The sequence below is a fragment of the Amblyomma mixtum genome, chromosome 2, assembly GCF_055824585.1.
Source record: "Amblyomma mixtum isolate Tamu chromosome 2, ASM5582458v1, whole genome shotgun sequence".
Classification (NCBI taxonomy): Eukaryota; Metazoa; Arthropoda; class Arachnida; order Ixodida; family Ixodidae; genus Amblyomma; species Amblyomma mixtum.
The window spans coordinates 227834303-227859158 of NC_143013.1; the positions used below are offsets into that span (position 1 = coordinate 227834303).

At 47.9% G+C, this 24856-nt stretch overlaps 1 protein-coding gene across 1 annotated transcript in view; it reads left to right on the plus strand.

Moving 5' to 3' along the window:
- Positions 1-24856, plus strand: part of Pi3K92E (phosphatidylinositol 3-kinase 92E) — a 53649-nt gene that overhangs the window by 2771 nt on the left and 26022 nt on the right. The window contains exons 2-9 of the mRNA XM_089573263.1: positions 7202-7429; positions 10038-10269; positions 11883-12118; positions 16545-16721; positions 19862-19931; positions 21512-21678; positions 22707-22928; positions 24103-24351. Coding sequence (XP_089429389.1) covers positions 7283-7429; positions 10038-10269; positions 11883-12118; positions 16545-16721; positions 19862-19931; positions 21512-21678; positions 22707-22928; positions 24103-24351 — 1500 coding nt within the window. The 5' untranslated portion in view covers positions 7202-7282. The remainder of the gene's footprint in view (positions 1-7201; positions 7430-10037; positions 10270-11882; positions 12119-16544; positions 16722-19861; positions 19932-21511; positions 21679-22706; positions 22929-24102; positions 24352-24856) is intronic.

Sequence of the window (24856 nt, forward strand, 5' to 3'; positions counted from 1 at the left end):
AGTCTGGCTATAGCTTCTGTCATGAGGTTCAGGCGGGGCGGCAATTGTGATCACATGATCTCACTAGTCGACGGGTTTTTGTCGCGTTCTTTAATAGGAGACAACCTGGCCAAGAGATTAACATATGCAACCCTTTATTATTGCCTACGTGAAACGCTGACTCTCCAAGCGGCTCCGAGTAGTATCCTATTTGAACCTGACCTGGCTTGCCTCTACATTGGACTTAATTCTCTTGGTTTCGGTTTCGCAAAATGAGTTGCGTATAAACCAACACTCGGCGCTCTGGAGGACGTGGCTTATGTGGGCAATAAGTCCGCGAGGATTTTGCCAGCATACCTGATGCAGAGGCAATATACCCAGTGGTCTCTCTTACAGTGGCATAGCGAATACAAAAGGAAGGAGGCTTACTCGAAAGCGGTAGAGGGCGATTGAGTCATGGGTTTTTCTGGGGTTCACGACGGCTGCCGCTGACGCAAGACACGGTTAACGTACTGGAGATTATTGAAATAAGCTTTTGCCCAGCCGATGTCTTCAATTGGCTCACGGCACTGAAGGTCGCAACAAGAAATGGCCCTGCACTAACAATTATTGTGGACTTTCTCATGCTAGATGGAAACGGGAAAAAGACGCCTACCTTCCGTTTCCTGACTCTCGGTGTGAACGTTAAGCCTGGCGCCTGTTCATTTGCTTGCCAGTGCATTGCCCCATGTCCTCGCTATCACCGCTGATTGCTGCGCGCTCTGAGCCCACTGTGACTTTCATGCCCCGCCGGGAATAAGTGTAAGCCTAATTGAATATGTTCGGTAATTTTGTCAACGCTATTTATTTCAACTTACTTCGTATTTTACCAAGCTTACAAATATCAGCTGTGCCAACCTTCATTGTGGCCAACCATACTGAGGAGTAATCACGGTCAAACAAGTCTGCCTACTCTGAACACAGCTTCTCAAGCTACTTTTCTTACCCACGCAAAATTCCCACAATAATCAGTGTTATCTCATGGCAGACTAGGGGCAAATGTTGTCATACATAAAGTGGATATGCATAAGGGAAGCCAACAGTAACCGAAATCAAGGAGCATAGGGAATGTTTTGTTTTTCCAATTTGCAGTTTTCAAAATTGGAGGTCGTGGATACTGATCCATAACATAAGAGTAGGGCAAAACCGGGACGACGGACAAAAAGGGGAGAGAACACACCCACAACGCCGGCACGTGGGTTGTTGGTGTGTTCTCTCCCCTTTTGTACGCCGTCCCGGTTTTGCGCTACACTTATGTTATGGATCAGTACCGACTTGCCCAAATTTCCACCCTCGTAAGTACTTATCACACCGGCGGCATGCGGTTGTATTTTTTCTTCTGCTTTCTTACTAATTATATTTAAGCATTAAAATAATTGCACATTATTCTCCATTAATTAACGCTGCAAACTGTTAAAAAACATCCCCTATGCTCCTCGGCTTCGGTGACTGTTGGCGGTGACTGTTGGCTTCAGTCATGTATGTCATTACGAGCATCTCTTTTCCTTTCACTTGTCTGCTTATAAAGCGGATATTGCATTCATTCGAGCGCAACAAAGATTCCGACAAAGCGTTGGACTATTGTCAGTTTTCAAACGCAGATAAAGTTGCCTTGTACAGATTGAACCAGTGCCGGTTACGATAGTGGCTATGCGAAATTAGAGCGCAGCTCCTGGCGTGCCGGGGTAGGTGGCGTTTCGCCCTACTACTGCCTGCCATGGTTGTCAGGTGGCGTGTTACGCCGACAACACCGACGACTATGACGCGGAATCCAGTAACGGGCGCCTAGGAGATGCGCTCTAAAAAGTCGCACGCATAATTTGCTTCCGTCTTTCATACGGGTCAGTCAATAATTATTCGACGCTTTTTCCGTATGCGGTGTCGCTCTCAAGGTGCCGGCTTACATATGTTATGCACTAATCAGGTATATACTTGAATTCGTGCTTTTTTCATTGATGCATTTTCATGTATGCGTGCTTTCATGCATGCATTCATACATTCTGGCATGTTTTTTTTCTTACATTGCCATTTAGGCACAGCACTGTTTCTAAAAAAAAATAAAATAAAAGTGTAATGATAACCAAAAAAAAACAAATATTGCTTCGGGGCGCCCATTCTGTGCTCAGCGACAAGGGACAGTAAGATGGCTGGATGACGACCTGCCATGCGGCCTACCGATAAGCCGTGATAGAATTAAGACGAGCAGTTATTACAGAGGGTGCTATCGATCAGGGAAGCGCGAAAGCGCTTCTGGAAGCGTAAAAGTCACTTATTTGTTGCTTTCATCCAGTAGTTCGTGGCCTTGTACTACACCATGGCGGCTCAATACTGTTCTGATGAGAGTGTGTTTTGTCGCGTCTGGTCGGTGGAGTCAGGCCGCCCCGCAGGCTTGGTCCTTAAAATTCTACTGACGCGCGGATGTTTTTTTTTTCTCGTGCCAAAATACGGTTGCACAGGGATTCGAACCACGGACCCCTTGCACACGAGGCGGGGACTCTACCTGCTCACCGTCGCTTCATTAGGGTTATCTGGAGGGATATGCGAGGGGCATTTGTCCTGCAGTGGGTGTAGTTAGGCCGTTGATGATGATAATGATGAAAAGTCAGTTACCCATGCACTAGTGCTTATCTTGCACGAAGGCCCACCTGCACGGACGCCGAACGTTGCGAAACAAGCCAACTTCTCTTAAAGAAATAACGCAGTAAAAGAGTATACTTTAACGTATTTCTCGCAGGTAGTCGGAGATATAACGCGGTATGCTCCGTTCGGAAACTTTCTCTGCTGCTTGCAATTTCGGCAGAAATCGTAAGTGTGGGCTCGCATCTTTTTTCGCTCAATGTTTTTCATCTCGTCTGGCTGAAGCAGTTCATGTCCATGATGCTCGCGCAAAATCCTGACACGAACTTAACACATTCTTACTGGTGACCTATAAAAGAGGAATATGCACCTCCGGGCCTCTCTAATTTTACGCGGGCGATATGTGCAAAATAAAATGTGGCTAGAAAAACAAAGCAATCATGGGAATAACTTCGTAATAAAGCGAAAAGATTGAGTGCAGCTGCGCGCGCACGAGCAGTAGACATGGGATTTCTTGCCAGCCTGTCCTCAGATGCTCCGGCTTACGAGGCATATATGTGACTAGACTAACTCCCGGCGCTACTGGTTAAATTTGAAATAACTACGTAAATGAAGTACATCACACTGAGAAGACCTTGCGTTGTTATATTTCCATGAAATATCCTTTAATTATAGCTTATATTACCATCACGGCGTCCAAACGGTTAAAGTCAGCCGCATAGGCGGATTAGTAGTCATGGCGCTCAGCTGCTGACCCGAAAGACGCGGGTTCGATACCAGCCGCGCCAGCCGAATTTTGATGGAGGCGAAATTGTAGAGGTCCGTGTAGTGTGCGATCTCAGTGCCCGGTAAAGAACCCTAGGTGGTCGAAATTTCAGGAGCCCTTCACTACGGCGTCGCTCATAGCCTGAGTCGCTTTGGGACGTTAAACCCCCTAAACTATAAACAGTTGAAGCCCCTTTTATTTGCACACTCCTAACAAGCAGTGGAGGTCGTTTTAGTGATGTTTGGTTGGTTTCTGTTTTATGGTGGTTTAACGTCCCAAAGCGATTGAGGCTACGAGGCACGCCGTAGTGAAGGGCTCCGGAAATTTCGACCACCTGGGGTTGCATGTCCGAATGTTTCGTCCGATTGTTTCGAGATAACGTCTGATCTGGGCTCTTTTTCCCGACGGGGTTCAAAGAAAACCGGCGCCTTACGCAAGTCGGCAAGGTTATACCCACACACTGCCGCATCAATTCGTTTCGCTTGAATTCAGACGGGCGCGAAGCGTATCCGCCAGTGTTGCGCTAAGTGCCACGTGATCAGGGATATATATCCTTGACGCGGCCTCAGTGCCCTTAAAAAACAAGGGTTGGGGCCGTTTGGCGGAATGGAGTACGCATCATGTGCTTTGTGGGCATGCGCGTGGGTGCGGCGTCGAGATCGCAATGCCGCGTTGGCGCGAAACTTTAAAACAATCTCCCTAAAGATCTGTGCACAGCCCGGTCCTAATCTCTCGTTTTCCTAAAGCACAACCTACAAACAGCGGTCAGTGATCCTACGCCGACCTTTCCCACGCGTATGCTTAAACGTAATCGTAAGTTGCCCCAGATAACAACCACTAACACGCACAAGTGACGACCTGCCTAAGTGATAATGCGGGTTTGTATACAGAGCTTATCGCTCCGCTCGATGTGTATGTCTCAAAGAGAGACTATTATAGCTACAGATCGCCGCTTTTGAGCATACGTTGTCTTGGTCAGGCGGCTATCTTTTTTATCGTATTTGTAAATCAGTTATAATTACATAAAGTCGCGTTATTATCGTTTGAAATGAAGTGCACTGGTTTAATTGCATTGCATGAAATAAAACAACCTGCTTAGAAGTCTAATTTGCTAGTTGTTTTATTGCTCGAAAACTTCGCGTTGAAAAAGCACTATCACATTACGGGCGCACACACATGTAATGGTTCTTCTTTTCGAGCTATCAATTTTCTTAACCAATAATTAACGAACTATCTTAAAAAGAATCATTTTTATGCCTATGGCTCCTCCAGAAATACTTCACCCATAGCCCTTCATTCTTCTTTCTAATGAGCCCATAATTGCTCTTTTCTCTTACCTTATGGGGTCCCTGCATATACAAAGAAAAAGTAGGGGAGATCCGACTGACCTTAACAGCAGGTATCATTCAAACGTCGCGCTACATCACGTGTCGATGTATATACCGCATCTACTCGATAAAATAAACTGTATACACTCTAATTCCTACTCTTTTGCACACGCCCAAGCGACCACATCTTAGATGCAGTTCTAGTCATTGACAAGGACCAAAAATTTGTTACAGCGACAGCAGACCGCATACAAAGGTGCATACTTAGACTAACTTTGAATTACATGCATTCAAAGTGTACATACTAAAATAAAAGCTTGAGTGTCTGTTATCTTTTGTTTATATTAGCCATACTTGATCGAATGTGCCGAATGACTGAAAATTGATGATCATTCAGCCTTAACTGCATTACAGATATTCACAAGCACCTACCTTTGCAAAGTTATAGGAGTCTTCACACAAGGTCATTTTGACTATGCACTCTATTATTTATTCTCCTTCTGAAGAACACTGCACGGGCCACACCGCGCTTGCAAGCTATTCTCATATCCAGCGTCTGCAAATCTGCGAGTGCTATGACGCACATTTCTTGGCATTAGCGCGTTTAAAGCTAGATGGATCAGATAAAATTGTGTTTAAACACATTATAACCAACTGCCCTTAAAGCTGCCGTGGTGGAACAGTACCTATGGTGCCCGGCTGCCGATTCAAAGACGGGGGCCGGCCCCGTCCGCGGCGTTCACGTTTCGATGGAGGCGAAATTCTAGAGGCCTATGAACTGCGCATTGTCAGCACACGTTAAAGCATTCCACGTTGTCCAAATTATCCGTAGCCCTCCAAGACGGCATCCGTCATGGCCTGAGTCGCTTTGTGGCCTAAAATGTCATATACCAAACGAACTACTTTCTTTAGGCGTTTAGAATTTGAATATCTAAAGAAAGTATTCGCTGCATCGCTCGTTCTACAAGCGATAGCATGTATGCGATCACCGGCAGGACAACTGCAGGAACTCGAACCGCCAATGGCCGGCCCATAAAGGTATGCACGTCACAATCTCACAAATGTGAACGTGCGCCTTAAGACCACACGGTTTTTTTGTTCCTTATGTTGTGGCACCACCTGAACGATGAAATATTCGATGCTTTCTTAACCTCCCGTAGCAACATAGAAAAGACTACCTGTTATTAAACGTTGGCGGTGCTCATCATATAATAACTTTGTCGACGAAAATAAAGATGACGAACGTCGCCTTTAGGTGGGAGAAGAGTAGGTGCAAGCACTTGTATTAACTGCCATCAAATACTTTCCTCCTCAGGGCACTGCGATACAGTAGATATAGTCCTTGTCGCTTTCATGACACCTTACTGACGTTTGATAGGGACCACAGTGGGCCGCCCATGCATTGTACGTGGTACAACGAATCGTTTCAGACGTGTTTCTTGCGTACCTCGTCCACTGCCACTATGCGGATGCTTTCAAGGCGTGACCACTTTTCTGTTACGCTCCTTTACGCAAACTCAGCGCTGTAGCTCCCACTTTGAGGCACGACACCTCTGTAAATCACAACACACTACTTGTTTATGCGTCCACGTACATCATCACGGTCATATTTATCTCAGTCTGGCGGTTCTGCTGGTTTACGCTGAAATAAATGCGTTACTTTTCGCAAAACTACCCCGAAATCGCTTATTTATAAATTTTAAATAAATTTTGTGTATTAATTAAGTCACCTCCCTTTCACAACCTGCCAGATGAACGATGTTTCCTGTCGTTAGGCCGCCGCGGGGGCTCAGTGGTTATGGTGTTCGGCTGCTGACCCGAAAGACGCGGGTTCGATCCCGGCCGGGGCGGTTGAATTTCTTTGGAGGAGAAATTCTACAGGCCCGTGTACTGTGCGATGTCAGTGCACGCTAAAGAACCCCAGGTGGTCGAAATTTCCTGAGCCCTCCACTACGGCGTCTCTCATAGCCTAAGTCGCATTGGGACGTTAAACCCCATAAACCAACTAACCATCCCGTCGTTAGAGAAGCGTTCGTATTCGTCCCTAACCTTCTTCGTGCCGCTGTTAGACTTAGGTTTAAAGTTGGAACAAACCGCAAATGAAATGACTCAACCTACTAGGCAACAGGAAGTGGCACAGATAAAAAAAATACCCATTCAAAACTGTCTAAAACTTTGTTACCTTAGGTCATTAGACGGACAAGTTGTCCACAAAATGCGCCTCTCGTTGCCTACGCTCGGGACTTTGCCATAGGCAAAAGCCTGGCGGAATTGCTCTCACAGCTTGGTGTTCCTACAGTGTCACGAATGCGGAACCACGTTAAGTAGGCTCTGATAGCAGCGTGGACTACATGCAGCCGCGAGACGCTGGTACGGTACACGCAGTCAGCAGCTGATACCTTCCTTATCGTTCTCGTTAGAAAGCTCATCGCCCCTCTATCGCCTCCGCTTTTATCTCTATCAGTGTTTGGGTCTCTAACACCCACATTTCACATTTTCACTATCTGCGCAGGATCCTGCATTGTCACCGGCCACTCGTGAAACGATCTTACACGCTGGCCCTTCCTGGACGGCATGAGGAAAAGTGGGCGCCATGATTCCACCGGGCAGCGGCCTCCTGCTGGAGGACCCGTGGATCACGGGACCAGACTCCCTTATCGAGGTCACCGTACTCCTGCCCAACGGCCTCATACTTCTGCTGCAAGTCCCCAAGGAGTCCACGCTCGGACAAGTTAAAGAGGTGCGCAAACCACGCGACTGACCACCCTGTTAGTCCCAAGGCGACGACTGTCTTCTTGCATTCACCTTGAAGCCATTTTGGGTACCAGTTCACTTGTTCGTGTTTACACACCGAGGCTAGTATGTTGTTCTGAATCCCACTGTTATGGTTTTTTCATGGCTGCTTGCAGTCCTTATTGATGGCTGTTCAATTGTTTCCTTCTATTTTGATGACGAGTTTCATGTGAGATTTAAATTATTAAAACAAAGAGACAGGTGAAAGAAAACTAGCGAACAGTCAGTATGCATGCGCGCGCGAGGAACAAGCTGGACTAAGCGGCCCGGTCAGAGAAGTCGGCTATGGGAACGAAAACGCCGAAACTTCGATTTGTTGTTGTTGTTGTTGTTGTGACTGAGAGAAGGATGAAAAGGAAATTGCACGGGCCTGCCTACTGGCTCGATCCGAGCCACCACCGCTGCCACGTGCAGATAGAAGAGAGTTGAAAGATCAGAGGAAAGAGAAAAAGGAAAGAAAAGACGCGCGTCGCAGCAACAACTGCGTCCGCCGGAGCGGACGCTGCTCAAAAACCAGATAAGCGGCCGAAGCCGCTGCTCTTATGTGCACATTTATATTAAACCATTATGCACTATACGTGTGTCAGCAGAAAAAGAGCAGCCAAAAGAAATAAAGGAAGAGGTAATGAATGAATGAATGAATGAATGAATGAATGAATGAATGAATGAATGAATGAATGAATGAATGAATGAATGAATGCGAGACCACAGTAAGTGAAAGTTTTCTTCACATTCAGCGTCGAAACGAGCTGAACTAATTTCATAGATCTATCAAGTCATAAAATTAACCGTGTTTCAAACTAATATGCCCAGTTTGTAGAATATATATTTATTAGCTTCGCTACAGGGCGAAAGCTAAAATCATAATGAACGATAGTGGTGGCGGAACAGCGTGGTATGAACACATATGTAGGTAACCTGTGGTGAAATACTGTTGACGCGTGCATAAAAATACAAAAGCGATATACAGAGAGTCCTGTGCTCATCAAAAGCATTCCTAAAGCAAACCGCAACAATTCAAGCGAAAATAACATCACTTGTAGTCAATGATGAAAAATGCCTGAGCGGCTTTCAAGAATCATGAAAGGCGTCAAAATACGGCAAACAAACGAGTGATAAAAGGGCTAGCAGCTGGTCGACTATTCCGCGAACGAATGGCATTTTCCTTCCAAATCGCCGGAGTTGACGTTTAAGAAGAAATGACCATTTAAACTTCCACCAAGCAATAGAGGCAGTTCCTAGGAGCATGACATCTAGACGGCCGAAGGCAAGATGGACCATGGTGTTAACGCAAGGCAAATTATTTTTTTTTTGTTGACTACGAAAGGAGAAGCGATTAGCCTGCTGCAACGGAACTTCATGCCACCAGTTACAGTTTTCTTTGCAATTTACATTAAAGCACAAATTTTAAGCTAGGATATTATGCGCTCACGAAGCTGCGCAACAAAGGTTCGTGAGTTCCTTCCTATCACGATAGGTATGTTTAATAAACTATATTGAGTTTTTGTTGAAGAGCAGAGTTCATTAGTTCAAGCATATGACATGGGCGTAAGCGGCATGTGCGATATTTAGCGGCAACCGAGGATTTCAATTGATTTCGTGAGTAAAATGGTGCCTCTATGACGGGAACTCATGCTAAGAAGAAAGAAATGCATGGGTATCAACACAGTCTTGAAGAATAAGAAAAAGAAAAGATGGGTAAGATGTAGACTAAATATTGAAATGAATCTTGAAGAACGTATAAATCAGTGACGTTTATATTGCAGTACTTGGATAGCCAAAAGTTAAATCTGGAAAGCACATGATTTCACTCAAATGTTTCAGCGGTGCTAACGTCGTCAGTGTTATTATCTACTTAGTACCTTTTCTTTACCTCCTATAAGCGGGACTTTGTGATAATTGCTGAAGGAAATGCTACTCTGTGCATAGCGGTTGACGTTTTAACACGGAATAAAAGGGGGGGGGGGGAGCAAATTAACTGTTTCTAAACACTCGAAACGAACAACTTGGCAGCCGTGCCTAGTCTGTTGTTTGCTATTGTTTCAAGCGAGTAAGCTTTCTGCCTGTGCAGGATGCCATGTCCAGGAATCCCACCACACAATCTGCCATCCATACGCTCACTTGGAGCTGCTGTCCTATTATTTATGAATTGCCTTGTTGTGCACAAAGATTTTTGTTCGCACAACAACATGACATGAGCAATAGCTTCAGTGGCAAGAGAACACGTGAAGTAGCACTGACCTAGGTTACAGCGTTCGCCAAACCGACGATGAAGGCTTGCCTTCGACTATATATATCTTCAGCTACCCAAGAGGAGTGGGGATGGCGGGGACAGGGGCGGGGTAGCGACGCCCATGGGCGCCCCTTCGTGTGAGCTGCCGGTGTTCAGTGGTAGGTGTAGATAAATGCTTACTCAAGGTCTTTGTGAGGTGGTCACCTGGATCCTTTATCGCTCGCATGTTCTAAACGAAAGCTTCGCATCACTAGCAAGCGCCACTTTCCCAACATGACCCGTTATAATCCTGTGCCTTTTTTTCGCCTCTCGCTCGGCGCAGTCTACATGGCGCGAGGCCCGCCAACTGCCGCTGTACCGGGCTATGCGCGATCGCGAAGCGTACGTGTTCACCTGCGTCAGTGAGCGGACCTCGGAGCGGGAGGAGTTCACGGACGAGGCGCGGCGGCTGTGCGATGTCCGGCCGTTTCAGGCGCTGCTCAAGCTTGTCGACCGACGCGCCGACAAGGACGACCGTGCTGTCAACGCCCAGATAGGACTGCTCATCGGCAAAGGTACGTGCTTTTTTCTGTAAGAAGCCCACGAAGCATCTCGGACGGGTAGCGAAGCACTTATGGCTTCCCTTAAGCTCTGAATCTGGGTATAGCAAGGTGAACCCCTGTCCTTAGGTTCTGACACACTTCGGTCCTTAGGGTTGCCGTAAAGGCTCCGTTGTACCGGTGATAAGCGAAAGCGCGTTGTTCGATTACTTTAGGCAAAGGGGTACATGTAATCTTCCGCTGCGGTGCTGGCACTCCGGAGACGCTACATGGTGAGAGCAACAGCGAACATCACTATCCAGAACTTAAAGGTGCCGGGACCTAGTCGTAACGATACCGCACCAAGCCACGAACGCTAGACCTACCCACGCACCGTTGTAGGCCTAAGACAACCGTGCACTCCCTTTCATCAAGAGGAAAACTTTGCACGCGCGGACCATATCTGCAAAGTGCTCAAACCAAAATATTCAAGAAATGCTTTGGACAAACTCGACACTTCAGTACCCCCCACTGTTGCCCTTCTAAGAGTTAATCAGAAATCAGTCTCCAGACTTGTCTGAATACCGAAGAATTCGTTGCGCCCCTTGTATACTTCACCTGATCGTGTGCGAGCCACCCAAGGGCCGCTGCCGTCAGTTCAGAAAAGATTGATTACTTCATACCTGTTTATGGCAGATGTCTCAAATTCGATGTGTTCTAGTTAGCTTTTGGTATATTCATGTGTCATCACAGGCGTTCTAAATATGTGGCCTAGTAAAGATTCATGCAATCAGAGATTTGCATTAAAAGCTGTTCGAACTGTATACTTCATGAGCAGTCAGGTCAGTATTTAAAAACGTAATCATATTTTGACTAAACTGTCTCCAATTATTTGGTCTAGCAAATATACAGTGTCGCTCTCCTGTCAACCTTTCCTTTCGGCTGTTATATCGGAGACACTAGTGACGTGCGGAAAATTGTGGAGAAGGTGATCATATTTTTCACGTCGCTGTTATTCGACATCGTTCCTGGCTCAACACGCCACCGACTGCACTGATGAAGCACCAAAGGAGCGCACTTTACTCCAGAAATTTAGAGAAACTTGCGTGTTAGCAAGCTCGGTTAACCACTCCTGTCACATTTGCTACCCATTATATCCAGCAATTTTGGGCATATGCCTACTGTAGCCATGTAGTGCCGCTTAATAAGGGAGAAATCTGATTGTATAGGAGTGCATTTTTAATGGTATGGTGTGCGCAAAAATTAGCGCCACATTGTTGTACCCTGTGTGCCATTCTAAAGGTGGTTTTTAGTGACTGCTGATTCGAGATGTCCTTAAAATCGGTCACGCTTAACGAAAATCGCTCACCCTTAGCGAACGTAAATATGAACCATCCATATAACTTCCGTACCTGCTCCGCCGTCTTAGTCGATACACCGTTAGGGTGTTGAACATGGGCTGGCGGGTCCTGTGCTGGCCATGGTGGCCGTGTTTAGATGGAAGCTAACTCCAAAATGGCCCATGTACCCACTTTTCAATCGGTGCTCATTAAAGAACCGAAATGTGGTCGCCATAAAACCGGAGCCCTTCAATACGGCGCCTCTCAAAGCCACAGAGTGGCATGAGTGCATCCTTTTTCCACGTGCAGGTTTGAACAGCTTCGAGGCCCTACAAAGCGACGAAGTCAACGAGTTCAGGCGCAAGATGCGCGCCTTCTGCATCGACATCGCCGACCAGCGCGCCGAGTGGCCGCCCCTGGAGCAGGTCAAGTACCGGTACCCGCCACGGGTGGACCGCAGCGCGGCGCAGTTCCCGCCCCGCCACATGGCCGACAGGGTGACCGAGGACAGCGTCTTCGACGCCCACATCCGGCTGGAGGGAGGGGTGAGGGATCGCCTGGCTCTGACAAGCATCCCGTAGTGGAGTCACAAAACACTCTCGTGAAAGCAGTCCTGACAGGAAGCTATAGATGGTAGGGCACTGCTTAGGGTTTGACAAGCATCCCGCAGTGGAGTCACAAAACAACGCTCTCGTGAAGTCACTCCTGACAGGAAGCTACACATAGTAGGGCACTGCTTAGAGTTATTAACTGAATTGGAAGAAGACATTCAGGGATCACCCTTATAGTACTAAGAGGAAGTTTCCTTCGTAGGTGTAATATAGCTTTAAAAATTTGCAGACGGTTGAGTGAAGAAGTGAACTGGCAGTTGAAGGAAATAATGTTAAAGGCAATTCGTCAACATTATCCTCATCATCCTAATTACGACGACTGCACTATAAAGTCCTCATCCGCATATATCCAACTATAGATGTCCTACGCAAGCTTCGGCCAGCTTATCCGCTCAAATTGCGTAATCTCATTCACCCACTTGACTCTCTGACACCCACTACTGTGGTTGCCCTCTCTTGTAATCTATTCCGTTGCTTTAAAGGGGCTTCATAAAGTTGCGGTATTACTGGGTTGCTAAAGTAAGCCGCTTCACGAATATTGCCAAGCAATATTGCCAAGGCTCCACCTTCGGGGGCGGAGCTTCCTGATGCGCCAGGACTACGCGGCTTATTGCCCGCGGCCGTGGTAGCTGCCTGACGTCAGAAAGAATCTAACCAGTAGCCATCTGTCAACTTGTGTTCGCAGATGCGAGCGACTGAGGAGGGTGCGAGCATGAAAAGGTCGCCGGGAAGCGCTCTCCAACGTTCGCGCGTTATTCTGGGTTCTCTGCTGCGTGTAAAAGTGTATTATTTGGCTCAGGTGTTCATGACAGCTCAATGCAATGATTGAACAAGCTGCTGTGCTCTCCTCGGAAGATGTTTCAGAGCCCCTTTAAGGGTCTATTGGCTCATAAATAAAGCTTGCCTAATGCTGAAAGCAACCACATATTGCTGTGTTCTATTTACCATGCAGGTGCTCCAATATTCTCGGGGCCAATGAAGTAAAAAGTTGCAAACAATTTTTAGAGAAAATATGGGTGTAAGGTATCGGTAGTGTAAGCGGGGCCATCGGAACGCAGCTGGGGGCGCTCAAAGCGAAGCGTCTCTTTTCTTGGAACGCGGCCGCTCACGAACGCGCCGGCAGGTATACGGGTGTCCCCCCACCCGCGGTACTGATTCGCACACGTGCTGGCACAGGACCAGCGGCGTGCGACAGCTCATCGCAGCGTCCGGTGAAAGTGGCGGTGGACTGCGACGCCAAGGAGCTGGCAATGCGGATCGACGCATCGAAACCGTGAGTTTCCTTGGTCGCATTGCTCACGTCCCTGTGCATGTGTTCGAGCCGTTAGGACAGTTGAGGAGTACGGAAGGCGGTATGGAGAATTATCCAAGCCGGCCCTCACTCGATGTGAGGTACCAAGTGGAATTAGCAAAGGCGCGCTTAGCGTACTTTCAGGCTGAACTTGCGAAAGTGAATAGAGGAAAGGCGCCGCTGTGCGAGGAAAAACCTCAGGATGTTAAATGCGTCTTGGAGGTATTAGAAGCAAAGCGCCAGCAGCTAGCGCTGGAGCTCGCTGAGCTAAAGGAGTCTAGGAAAGCTAGTGAACTAGCCAGTGAGAACTGCTCTGAGTCCCAAAAGGTGAGGCCGCCTGTGCTGGAAGACAAAGGATTATGCTTGTCATGCACAGGTCAGGGAAAAAGCAGTGAGGACGCTGAAAGCAATCAGCCGGTATGCGGGAACGCATCTTTCTTAGGAAAGGCCGCAAAAGGTTCAGGAAGTGAAAACAAGATTCCTGAAAGACGCGGAAATATTACAGCTTTTCCGCCACCGCGGGCGGCTAGCAAAGAACAAGAGCAGCCAAATTCTCATGATCAAGGGCCAATCGAGACCAAGGTGTCCGATAGCAAAGAGGACAGCGGTGGAATTCCTGCAGGCTCTATGACTAAAATTGTGACCTCCGACACGGAGCTAGTAACCGGTGAAAATCTGGCGTTGCTGCAAACACACACTGTGTCGGCCACAGGGCATGAAGTGCCCCGTAGCGTTCCTGGTGACAACAGCTCTACATCCGAGGCAGAGAGCGGAGGTGGACCTGCTGGGCCGACCGGGCAGAGCGCCGCGCAGTTGTCGAACGCACCCGGTGTGTGTCCTGCCAGGTCGTTTGAGGACCCGGAAATGAGTGGCGACTTGCCGCAAGGCAAGCTCGGGTCAAGTGACCGCGAGGGACCTCATGGAGCCTCGGAGTTAGACAATGCCACGAAGCCGGCAAATGCCTATCCAGCAGAGAACGGCAACGTCAGTGTTTGCCCGAGCAGGAACGGGGCAAATGGCTCTAAGCGAGGCGAAGTGCCAGGACGCAGGTGCTCAGCTTTCATGTTGAAAGTCGGTTCGTGGAACATTACGTTCCGTGCTGCAGGTCGCCAAATCAAGTGTAGCGAGACCGGCTGCATTGGTATGGTTAGACGGGGGAAGAGCTATGCTCCTTACGCAGCACGCGGTTCGTACCAGCGCGCCAGAGAGAGCGGGCCCTCAGGTGCGTCGTGTAGTCAGGGGTTTGGACCCATCAAGGACCGGGACGTTTTTGATCCTGGAGGGTACCAGCTTTTGAGCTCTCGCCCCGTTGTGGCACCAGCCTAATGAGTGAGTTACTGTTTAGGCGTTCTTAGTGTTGAGACGCGTGGTGGCTCGAACGCACACAGGGACGCTCGGTGCGACTAAGGAGGCTCACGTGGCCACTTACGGACGTCGTGCGAGTGCTACTTAACGCTCCACTTGCGAGCGTCTGTGTATGTGTGTGTGCTCGTTCGCGAGCAGGACGCGGGTGTGCATGCAAGTGAACTGAGTAGCCTGTCAACTTGGACTCCGTTTTACGGCGCACAGCAAGCGTGTCACCGCGTGTATTTGAGTGTGCAATTTGCGTAATTTTGTGTTGGTGCCCATGTACATTTCTTGCTTTTGGTTTGTTTGATGCCAGTGCTTGTGTAGCTGCGGTATGTCACCCACAGGGTGGTTTCGTTACCGACACCGATCCCTCCATTGCTGTCATTCTAAAAGTGGCATTTGAGCCCTTTGTAGAATCTTGGGAAGGGCGTGTAAGGTATCGGTAGTGTAAGCGGGGCCATCGGAACGCAGCTGGGGGCGCTCAAAGCGAAGCGTCTCTTTTCTTGGAACGCGGCCGCTCACGAACGCGCCGGCAGGTATACGGGTGTCCCCCCACCCGCGGTACTGATTCGCACACGTGCTGGCACGGATGTCTATTTGTGTTTGTTTTTATTTTGTGGTGGAGACAGTGCTCTACTTTACGGCAGCTGGAGGGCTGGCCAGGCTCTTGAAGAACCAATAATGTTGAGAGCACAATATGATTGGAAGCTACGAAATGTGGGCCGGGCCTTTAGGGCTTTAAAACCGGGCGCCGGAGCTGGAAGCGGGGTTCTGCGCTAAGGTCAGATGCAACGCATCTTCGGCAACGCCGAGTAGGGGCCTCCCCTAGTATTAGCCAGATCCACCTTTTTGTTGTTTGTCCTTGTGCCGTTAATTTGTCTCGAGTGTCTAAACTTCTGTACGCTGTAAATATCTGTACATAAACCTCAGTTATTGCCTTTTTTTATCCCTGCGTGTCAACTGATGACAAGAGCGTCTCTGACGTGGCACCCCTGGTGCGAAGAGCTTCAGTTCGAGTTACCAACCGTCTCTGGCGGTGCACCTGTGGTGCAAAGAAGAAGAAGAAGAACCTGATCTTTACTATGGGTTTTCATCTAAGCCGCCGCAGTGGATCAGTAGTTAGGGTGCTTGACTGCTGACCGAAAGACGCGAGATCAATCCCGGCTGCAGCGGTCGAATTTCTCTGGAGGTAAAATGCTAGAGGCCCGTGTGCTCTGCGATGTCAGTGAACATCACGTGGTCAAAATTATCTGGAGCCCTCCGCTAGTGTGTCCCTCGAGCCTCAAAGCCTGAGTCGCTTTGGGACGTTAATTCCCGTAAAACTAAACCAAACTTTCACCTCCATGTTTGCTACCTTGAGTAAGAACTATTCCGCATGCTTATCTCATTAGAGTTACTGCAGACAACTGGGTTATGCTAGGGATTATTTCGTATGTATTAATTTATTTATAAAAACAACTAGGAAGATCTAATCGGAGTATATCAGAAGTTGGTATACATATACAAGTTTCGTATATTTTCACAAGTCTTCTGCAGCCGTTGCAGCAATTGCACGTCGGCCACAACGACAACAGGAAGCATGCGAGGCGGTCAAGGCCAGACGTGCGGGCAAAAGTCGCAGCCGAAACGTCTGGTCCCGTCATGTATTTTCATGATGGCAGTACTACTGATTCGCCGTGAAAGAACTAGAATTCTGCCTGGTCTTCTCTCTCTCTGCAGGAAACTTTTGTGATTAGCACGTCAGTGAGCGCCACGCCTCAGCAGCTACTTCAGCAGGTCAAGCTGACTGCCAGCACAAAGGGGCACTTCATCTGTCATACTGCTAAGAACCTTGTGCTCAAGGTGTGCGGCAGGGAGGAGTACCTGCTTGAGGAACTGCCCCTGCTTCAGTACAAGGTGAGCACAGTCCGACCGCTTGGATCTCAATGATGAATGAATGTGGCGGGCGGGGATATTGCCTTTCAGGGGTTTGCTTTCAGTGACGTAATGCACAAAATCGCCTCTGCCTCAAACGTCTCTTTTATGCACCTATAGTTTCGATTCAAAAATGATACTTGGCTCGATTGTGGTTTGACTCAATACCCACTCATCGAAGGGATTTAAACTTAAAGCACAGCAAAAAAAAATGGCCGTGCCAATTGCCGAGCTCAGGTTTAAGAGTTGGAAGGTCAAGTGACGAGCAATCGTAAATGTTCGTGATGCACCAGGAATAATTATTTGCGTTAATATTTATCCACGAACCACGAAAAGCACAACGTTTATGCGTCGTCTGACAATCACGGCGTGTCTTTCGTTGTGTAGATAAAACTGCGTCTTCGCGATTGTACAGGAGGCAAATGCTAGAGCAGACTTCTTTAGCCAAGAGCCCCTGAATTCCGGCGGACTATTTTGCGCTCTAATCCGCCGACATTTTTCCACCTCTAGTCTCACTTGGTTTTCTTGATAACTAGAAGGGGCAGAAGTGGAGGGATGCACCACCGTACGAGGCCGTTTCGTAGTAGTGTACAAGTCACATAGTTCCTTAAAACAGCGCAAAAGACCAGGACACAGAAAGAAAAGAGACACACAGCGCTAACTTGCAACTCCAGAGTTGCAAGTCAGCACTGTGTGTGTCTTTTCTTTCTATGTCCTTATCTTTCGCGCTGTTTTAAGGAATCATGGTCCACCAACTAGCCCGAACGTCTACCCTTGTAAGTGACTTAGATTCACGACATTTGAGAGCACCTTGAGGCGGCCTCTGTGCTTTTCCGTGCATAACGATCACTTGGGTTATGATTTCGCAAAGACGGCTGTTGCGCTTACGTACTCACTTCCTGAGCGTGTTTCATGTGCCATATCGCCGCATTTTACTACCCCCTCCGAGCTTTCGAAACGAGAAAGCGCAATCTACTTACGTATTCAGTAGTTAAAATCGTCGAAGCGTCTTCTTTCGAAAGAACGTTGCGAAGTTCTTTTTCACTCAGTGGGCTACTGTGCGCGCTGGCTTGCCTTGTCTCTGTTTAAACAAGCTGTCTTTACATCAGAGCTGAGACAGGTTGTTCGTGGTCAAGGAATCCGATCTGCGTATAGTTCTTTCAAAGCAATAGCCGGTCGGCAGCAACGATAAAGTTATTCTCGACTTCTGCTGCTGGCATTGGAAAGAGAGGACCAAGCGCCAGGGGCGGCTTTCGTAGCCCGTAAGTGTTACACTTGCACAAGTAGAGTTGCAAATTCACGCACTGCCTCAACGAAGGCTCGATAGGTTTTTGCCGCTACATCGGAAGTGTCTCACACCCGTTAGGTGGTAGAAAGGGAGAGAGAGAGGCAGGAAACGGCGCGTCCTCTCGGTACGCCAGGGCCAACCTTCCTCGTAGCTCTTGCAGAGAAGCATGCACGTCGTAAGCGTGCTCCGCTGGCATTTCTCTTTTCGTAACGGCTTTTACCTTGACTGCGATGATGCCATGGTCTCGTTGTTCATGCTAGTCACACATCGGATGTGGCAAGAGGAGACTCTGGGGGAGGGCTCGACTCTTTTCCTGCTTTTGCCTCACGTGCATGAAGCTGTATATGTGCGCGCGCTCACTGACATAGACAAACACTCTTAACTGCTTGCAGCTCACATCAATCTCACCTCTGCCTGCGCTGTATTCAGCGTGACCTGATCACCTTGATTTTGCTCGAAATTACGCCGTATTTGTGGTCACACCGCTGTTTGTAGCACTCAAGGCGCTAGGGTTTAGCTCCGCCATGTTCCAGGATGAAAGAGGAGGCTACCGATGAAATTAGATGATAATAACGATCGAGGTGGAGGGTTCAGGATGCGAGCTAGGGCATGGACGCTTTGTTCTCTTCTCAATATTTTCATGGCCAGACACCCACACCAGAAGAACTTGCAGCTGGATGCGTTGGTTCACATGCGAACCGCAGGTGTCCCATAGGTGCTACAGGAACTTGCTGTCGGCGAACGCAGTCAGAGCGCCTTGATGTCTGCGGGCGACTTGAGGTTCTATGGGCCGTTCCACGCAGGGTGATGGCTTCTAGTCTTTTTTTTTGCGTTTCTGGAACATTCGCTTTATGGAGTGGCATAAAGTTTATCCCTCTAATTCTGCCTAAAAATTCATTCAAGATAACATAAGGCTAGATTTACTGCCGCCTCAAGTCTCTGCACGGGTGTCAAGACCACTGCATAATGCATTTAGATTTCGTCGTACTCCCGGGAATTAACAAGCGTTAACTAACATGCCTCGCACCATTGCACGTCGCAGTGATCTCTTCCCACCGTTGCCACATTGGATCACGAGGCGTTTTTTTCGCGCATCCTTGAACAGTTTTTCTTCAAAAGCTCACATTAACATGACTCGTGTTTAAATGAATGAGTGAAATGATTAATTAGATAATGAATAAGTGAGTTGCAATAATTAATTAATATAGCTCGTTCCCTGTTGGCTCACATTTTCTGCTTCTATAAATTTTTGCGCTTTCGTTGGCTTGACGAAGACTTCATTCACAACTTTTCTTCGAATTGGGGGATACATAATGTTCTTCATTGCGTAGCATTTGCTTATGGTTCCGATTTCTTGTGAAACAGCGCAACGGCACAAGGCCAGAGGACAAGAAAGGACGATACACAGCGCTGACTAAAAATAGAATGGTTATTCAGTAAGCCATGCTTATAAAGGCGCCAGCGACACCGAAAAACAGAAAAATACACAGAACCGTGACAGATATCCTTCCGACCAGGCACATATTTGATAGCACAAGGCTAACACGTGTGCAAAAAGTCATGTCCTTTCTGGTTTCGTTTTTGGTAACCTTCGCAAGGATTTTTCAGTGCTGTATGTCAATATACCTTGCAATGAAAAGCATTTTATGTATTTTTGCCACAAAATTTTAGTAATTTGATTCTTGTCTTTACTACCTTCGTGTAAACCGATCTTTCGATGCTCTATTTACTCCTTTCAGTACACCGGCACGGAAAGAAGAGGTTTTGAGCACAATCTCCACTATAACTCTCGGTATCAAATTGTTCACTACAGATAACTCTGTTCCTTTTCCAGTACGTTCAAGACAAGGTCTCAGAAGGCAGTCCACCGCAGTTTTTGACTGTGCCCATCAGCGACATTCAGAGTAAGTGAACACATGAAATTTTTCCCGGTTTGATGGCGATGCATATATAGGGAGGGCATATATAATTTTTATTGCTGTTGAAAGAGCTCGCGTTAATTCTCACGTCACTACTAACCTTTATGCCTTCCTGAGCAAACAACGTAAGGGAATTGAATGGCTCGTTATGACACACACATGACAGAAGCCAACAGTTACTGAAACCAAGGGGTATCCGAACCCACAATCTCCGAATTTCGTGTCCGGCGATCTACCAATTATGGGACGGCGGCGGCTGCCCAATTTTCTACATTCGTGGGTATTTACTCTGCGTATGAGCTAACCTTAACAGCTTTCACTAGCGTCAACCTCTTCCGTAGCGGCTGACGTTGTACGTCCTGTATTACTGCGAGTATCACGTGGGACGTGATCGAACTGGGATGGTGGAGCTGTACGAGAACCTTCTTATGCTGCCGATGGTGCCATCACTGCCAGTACCGAGGCCCTCGTTAAGCTATTTAGCAGACAAGGGAAGTGAAATAGGGGGCTCATTATGACAGGCTTATGAAGGAAGCCAACAGTCAACGAAACCATGTTGTATACGGGAATGCTTCTATCTTCTACCTGTTGTTGCGAGGCTACCGTTTGGCAGCAGTTTTTTAGGTACGCACTTCGGGACTACACGGCCATCGGTCTCGGCGTTTGGTAACGACGCGTTCTCGCTCTGCACATATATTCTCCAGCCTAGCTAAAATAACAGAGCTCAGAGTGCAGGCCGACAAGGTTTAGATTTAGACTGGCTGGAAACAATGATTTGCCCGAGAAATTTGGTGTACACGTCGAGTCACGTGCCACCTGACGTCATTCTGCACGTGTCATTAATCAGGATACGGCAACACGTGGCGGGTCACGTGTTACATCACATTCTATGCGACTAAACCGGATGGAGAAATGCTCCACTGAAAACATAATGGTCTAGAAACAGGTTTCGCTTAAAAAGAATATAAAGATACTGCAGCTGCGACTGCCAGCCACGCTAGGTTGCCCTTTCGCCCACAAGCCGTCCTATTCTGGGATTATTGCCCCACCGTTATCACATATTCTATGCCATTCCTACCATCACACCCAGTCTGAACCGCTACGCAACCTCTTGGACAAAAATGGCCGACCTGACCCGCTGCTAATAGGTCGCATTGGCTGGTGGACGTGGCAGAGCGGGCGGGGAAGCTAATCGGCTTTGGCCCTTGGACTTTATGGCTAGGATGAATAGCTCATTTTTTAAAAACTGTGTCGTGCTTTGTTTCCTTTTGCCTTCTTCCCCTGTGGCCTGTCTTTGATCGGACCATGCCTGGCTTTGATAACAGCCGCCATTGCTTCCCTTCAACCAGCCCTAACGTCACAAGCCGCCGCTGAAAATCACAGTGGAAGAGTTAAAGAAAAGAAAAAAAAGATACCGTACAAAATTCAGGACCTTAAGTCTATTTTTCTAGCGAACTGACGAGCACTATGCAGCAGCACGCACAGCGTAGCAGAATGATCACGTTCCTGCAAGAAAGACAAAGCTGGTTACTTTATCTCTTTTCACTGGCCCTCTTGCCTCGCAGCCGACCATGACATCGTGTACGCCCAGATAGAACCTACCTGTCCGGTCGACGAATGTCCGCGACCTGGCCTGAAGAAAGAACAGTGCGTGTCGGCGTGGACCATCACTGACCCCTTTCGCATCACGGTCGTCTCGGCCTCCGCCATCAACGCCGAGCCCGGGGCCAAGGTACAGGGCACGCGCTGAGTTAACCATACACTGCTTGCAACTATAACGGGAGGAAAGTGCATCACTTGTTTCTCGACTTTGAGTCGGACGAAGTTTTCATATTACTGGACCCATTGCATTATGCCGGTGCAAGCCAAAATCAGTTAACTTCAAGTAAGTGCTGATATACTCGAGCTATGGGATAAGATAGTTGACTCTGGCTGGAACAGCATGATAGGAGAGGTAAAATGTGTCCTTCTTACTTTGTTCGTATAAACGAGTTCGTATAAACGTATAAACGTATAAACGATTCTTATAAACGATTGTTGTAAACAACACGTGGAGTTAGCCCTGCGTAAAGTAAAGCCGCCGGCAACCGCTGCAGCGTAACAGCACATTGTAATTAAAAAAGGTCGGACAATTTGTGTATACTTCTATGATCTAGCAGCCCTCTGTCACCACTCAAATGAGGACTAAAAAAAATACATTAGCTGTCGACGTTACCATGTGTATAATAGTTGGGTGTCTTCGACGGATATTAGAAGGTGTAAAACGTCCCTCCGAGCTATCTAGATAGCCTTCGGGAAATTGTCTTGCAGAGAACCTCGTGGCTTACAAATAACTAGTAAATTACATCATCCTACATGCCGCGACAAACACTGTCAATACACGGGGTGAAGCCTTATTGGCGAAAAACCTGCTGTAGCCCTTGAGGCCTAAATATAGCAACACCCCCTCAACTCAATTTAGCACATATATAAGTAAAACAGCGCTAGACACGGGACAAAGGAAGAACAACTCAGCACAAGGTGCTACTAGCAACTCTAGCGCTGTTTTACTTATATATGATGTACCAACTTGCCCAAGTCTCCGCCTTACCTCAATTTAACACGACAGGACATATTCGATATTTGCAGTAACCAGCATATTTAATATAAGAAGCCTTCCAAGAACACTTGCTAAAGTTGCCTTTTCTGATGAAACTTATCGTCTGGAATGGCTTCAGTGCGCGAAGACTGCCACCCAATCATCCCTCGTTTGGTGCGCAGCTGGCTGTGGAGGCTGGCCTGTACCACGGCACCGAGTTGCTGTGCGAGACGCGTCGAACAGCCGAGTGCGCCGCAAATGATGGAATCTGTTCCTGGGACCAGGACCTGGAGTTTGCGCTGCCCGTACAGGACGTGCCCAGCGCCGCGCGCCTCTGCCTCGTCATGTACGAGGTCAACAGAGGCACCAAGGGCCAGCAGCGAGGTCGCAGGAGACTCGCACCGGTATGGGCTGTCTGTCCATACTTCGCGAACACGGTGGCTTCGCCGTGGTTGCTTACACATCCTGCTGCCTGCGATGTAGAGTTATACTTGGCAGTAATTTATGCTACGCCATCTAACCCTTGAACTCGAATGCCCTAGTTGCGTGAAAATGCTTCCGACAGCTTTGAGCCGGTGATTGAAATTTCTGTTGCTATTTATCTCCTTTTTTTTTTCTTTACTACTCGTCCAAAAGATATAGCGTTTGAATGTTTTGGTGGGCTGGTCGGTTGTGAAGACTCATGAAGTGAACGGAGCAAACTGAAACACACATAGCAGGACGAACAATGTTCGATGTGCTCGTCTCATTCGTCGTCCTACTGTGTGTGTCATCAGTTTGCGCTCTACAGGTGCCGTCAGAAGTAAATGGAAGGCATTATTAAGGAAAACATTTAATCATGGCCGCCCCCCCCCCCAAATTCATGCATCCTTGAATGCATATGTGCAGCCTAATTGTAATTGTGCGAATTGCACTGTGCACCTACAAACCAGGACCATTATGCTTTAGATGTATAGAAATTAAAATTTTTGCACAAAGTCGCCTTCCATTTACTTTTGACGGTGAGTTTACACTTCGTTTTAACCGTAAGAGATCCATGCGACAGGTTCAGCAACTGGAATTTTCTATCAATTAATTTCGCGGTTTTTTAATTAAAGCATCTCATGGTTTCGAAAGGCATGGAAAACGGCATTTTAATCAAAAGCGACGGCAATGTGTTTCAGAGACTAGCGTGTATCCAACTGTCTTTAAGTCAATCGTTTCTTGCTTTTTTTGGCAGCTTCACTCCGTCACAGTTTTTCAGCACCCAGCCAGGTTGAAACACTTAAAAGTGCATGAATGTTACCCTTTCATTTATTTACTCTTGGGTTCCTTTTTTTTCTGCAGCGCTTTTTGTGACGCATATCATGAATTAAGATTAAAGTTCAGCCTTCTAAGCGTTACGGTTACGCCTTTACTCCACCCCATGGTAGTTTAGGTGTCTACCTCAAGGGTAGCTCGTTTGAGTGATTGGCGAGTGGTCACCATTGATGGAGGGGTCACCAGTTGTAGCCATGGAATGTTTTAGCGTCAGTTGTAGACAGATACAGATGTTCAGGCCTTGTCAGGAATCCGCATGTGTCGCATGCTTCTTCGCAGGACTTATACGCCTCGCCACTCGCGTGGGCGAACGTGACGGCGTACGACTACCGCGGAGCACTGCGCTCTGGCTCGATGGAACTCAGCCTCTGGGCCTACGCCGAAGACCCGCAGGCCGAAGAGTCGACGATGCTGAACCCGCTGGGAACCGCGGTGGTGAACCCGGACAGGCTACGGGCCACCCTCCTGCTGCTCACCTTCCACACCTACGACGCCAGCCGACTCGTGTGCTTTCCTAAGCTGGACGAGGCGAGTTGGGAAAGGAGCCGTATTAGACAGTTTTAGCTGTGCGTCCGCAAGGGCTTAGCGTACGCAAGGAGCTTGCGGGGACCGTAGTGCGCATGCGCAGAACGCAAGCGCGATCCGTGCGTCTTGCGTACGTACGCAAGCCAGCGGACTTTGCGTTGCGTTGCTTGCGTGGCTTGCGTGGTTAACGTTGGCAACATGGCAGCGCCCTGCATGCCCGCTTCGGACCAAATCCTGCATCGCCGCTGCATTTTTCGATGCGATAGCTCGCTCTAAACGGTTGTATTCACTTTTATTTTGTGCATTCCCACCCCTCCGTAACGATATTTGTGACAAATAGTCACCGTTTTTTAGATAAATCCAAGAATTTCTTGATGTTAAGCCTATCTACGGCGTACACTGTCGTCATAGCAACGACCTCCGGTAAAGTACTTCTCCAACTTTGCGCTAAAATTTATATTTTCATTTGATTTAATTGATTTACATTTAAAAAGAAACAAAGCGTTCG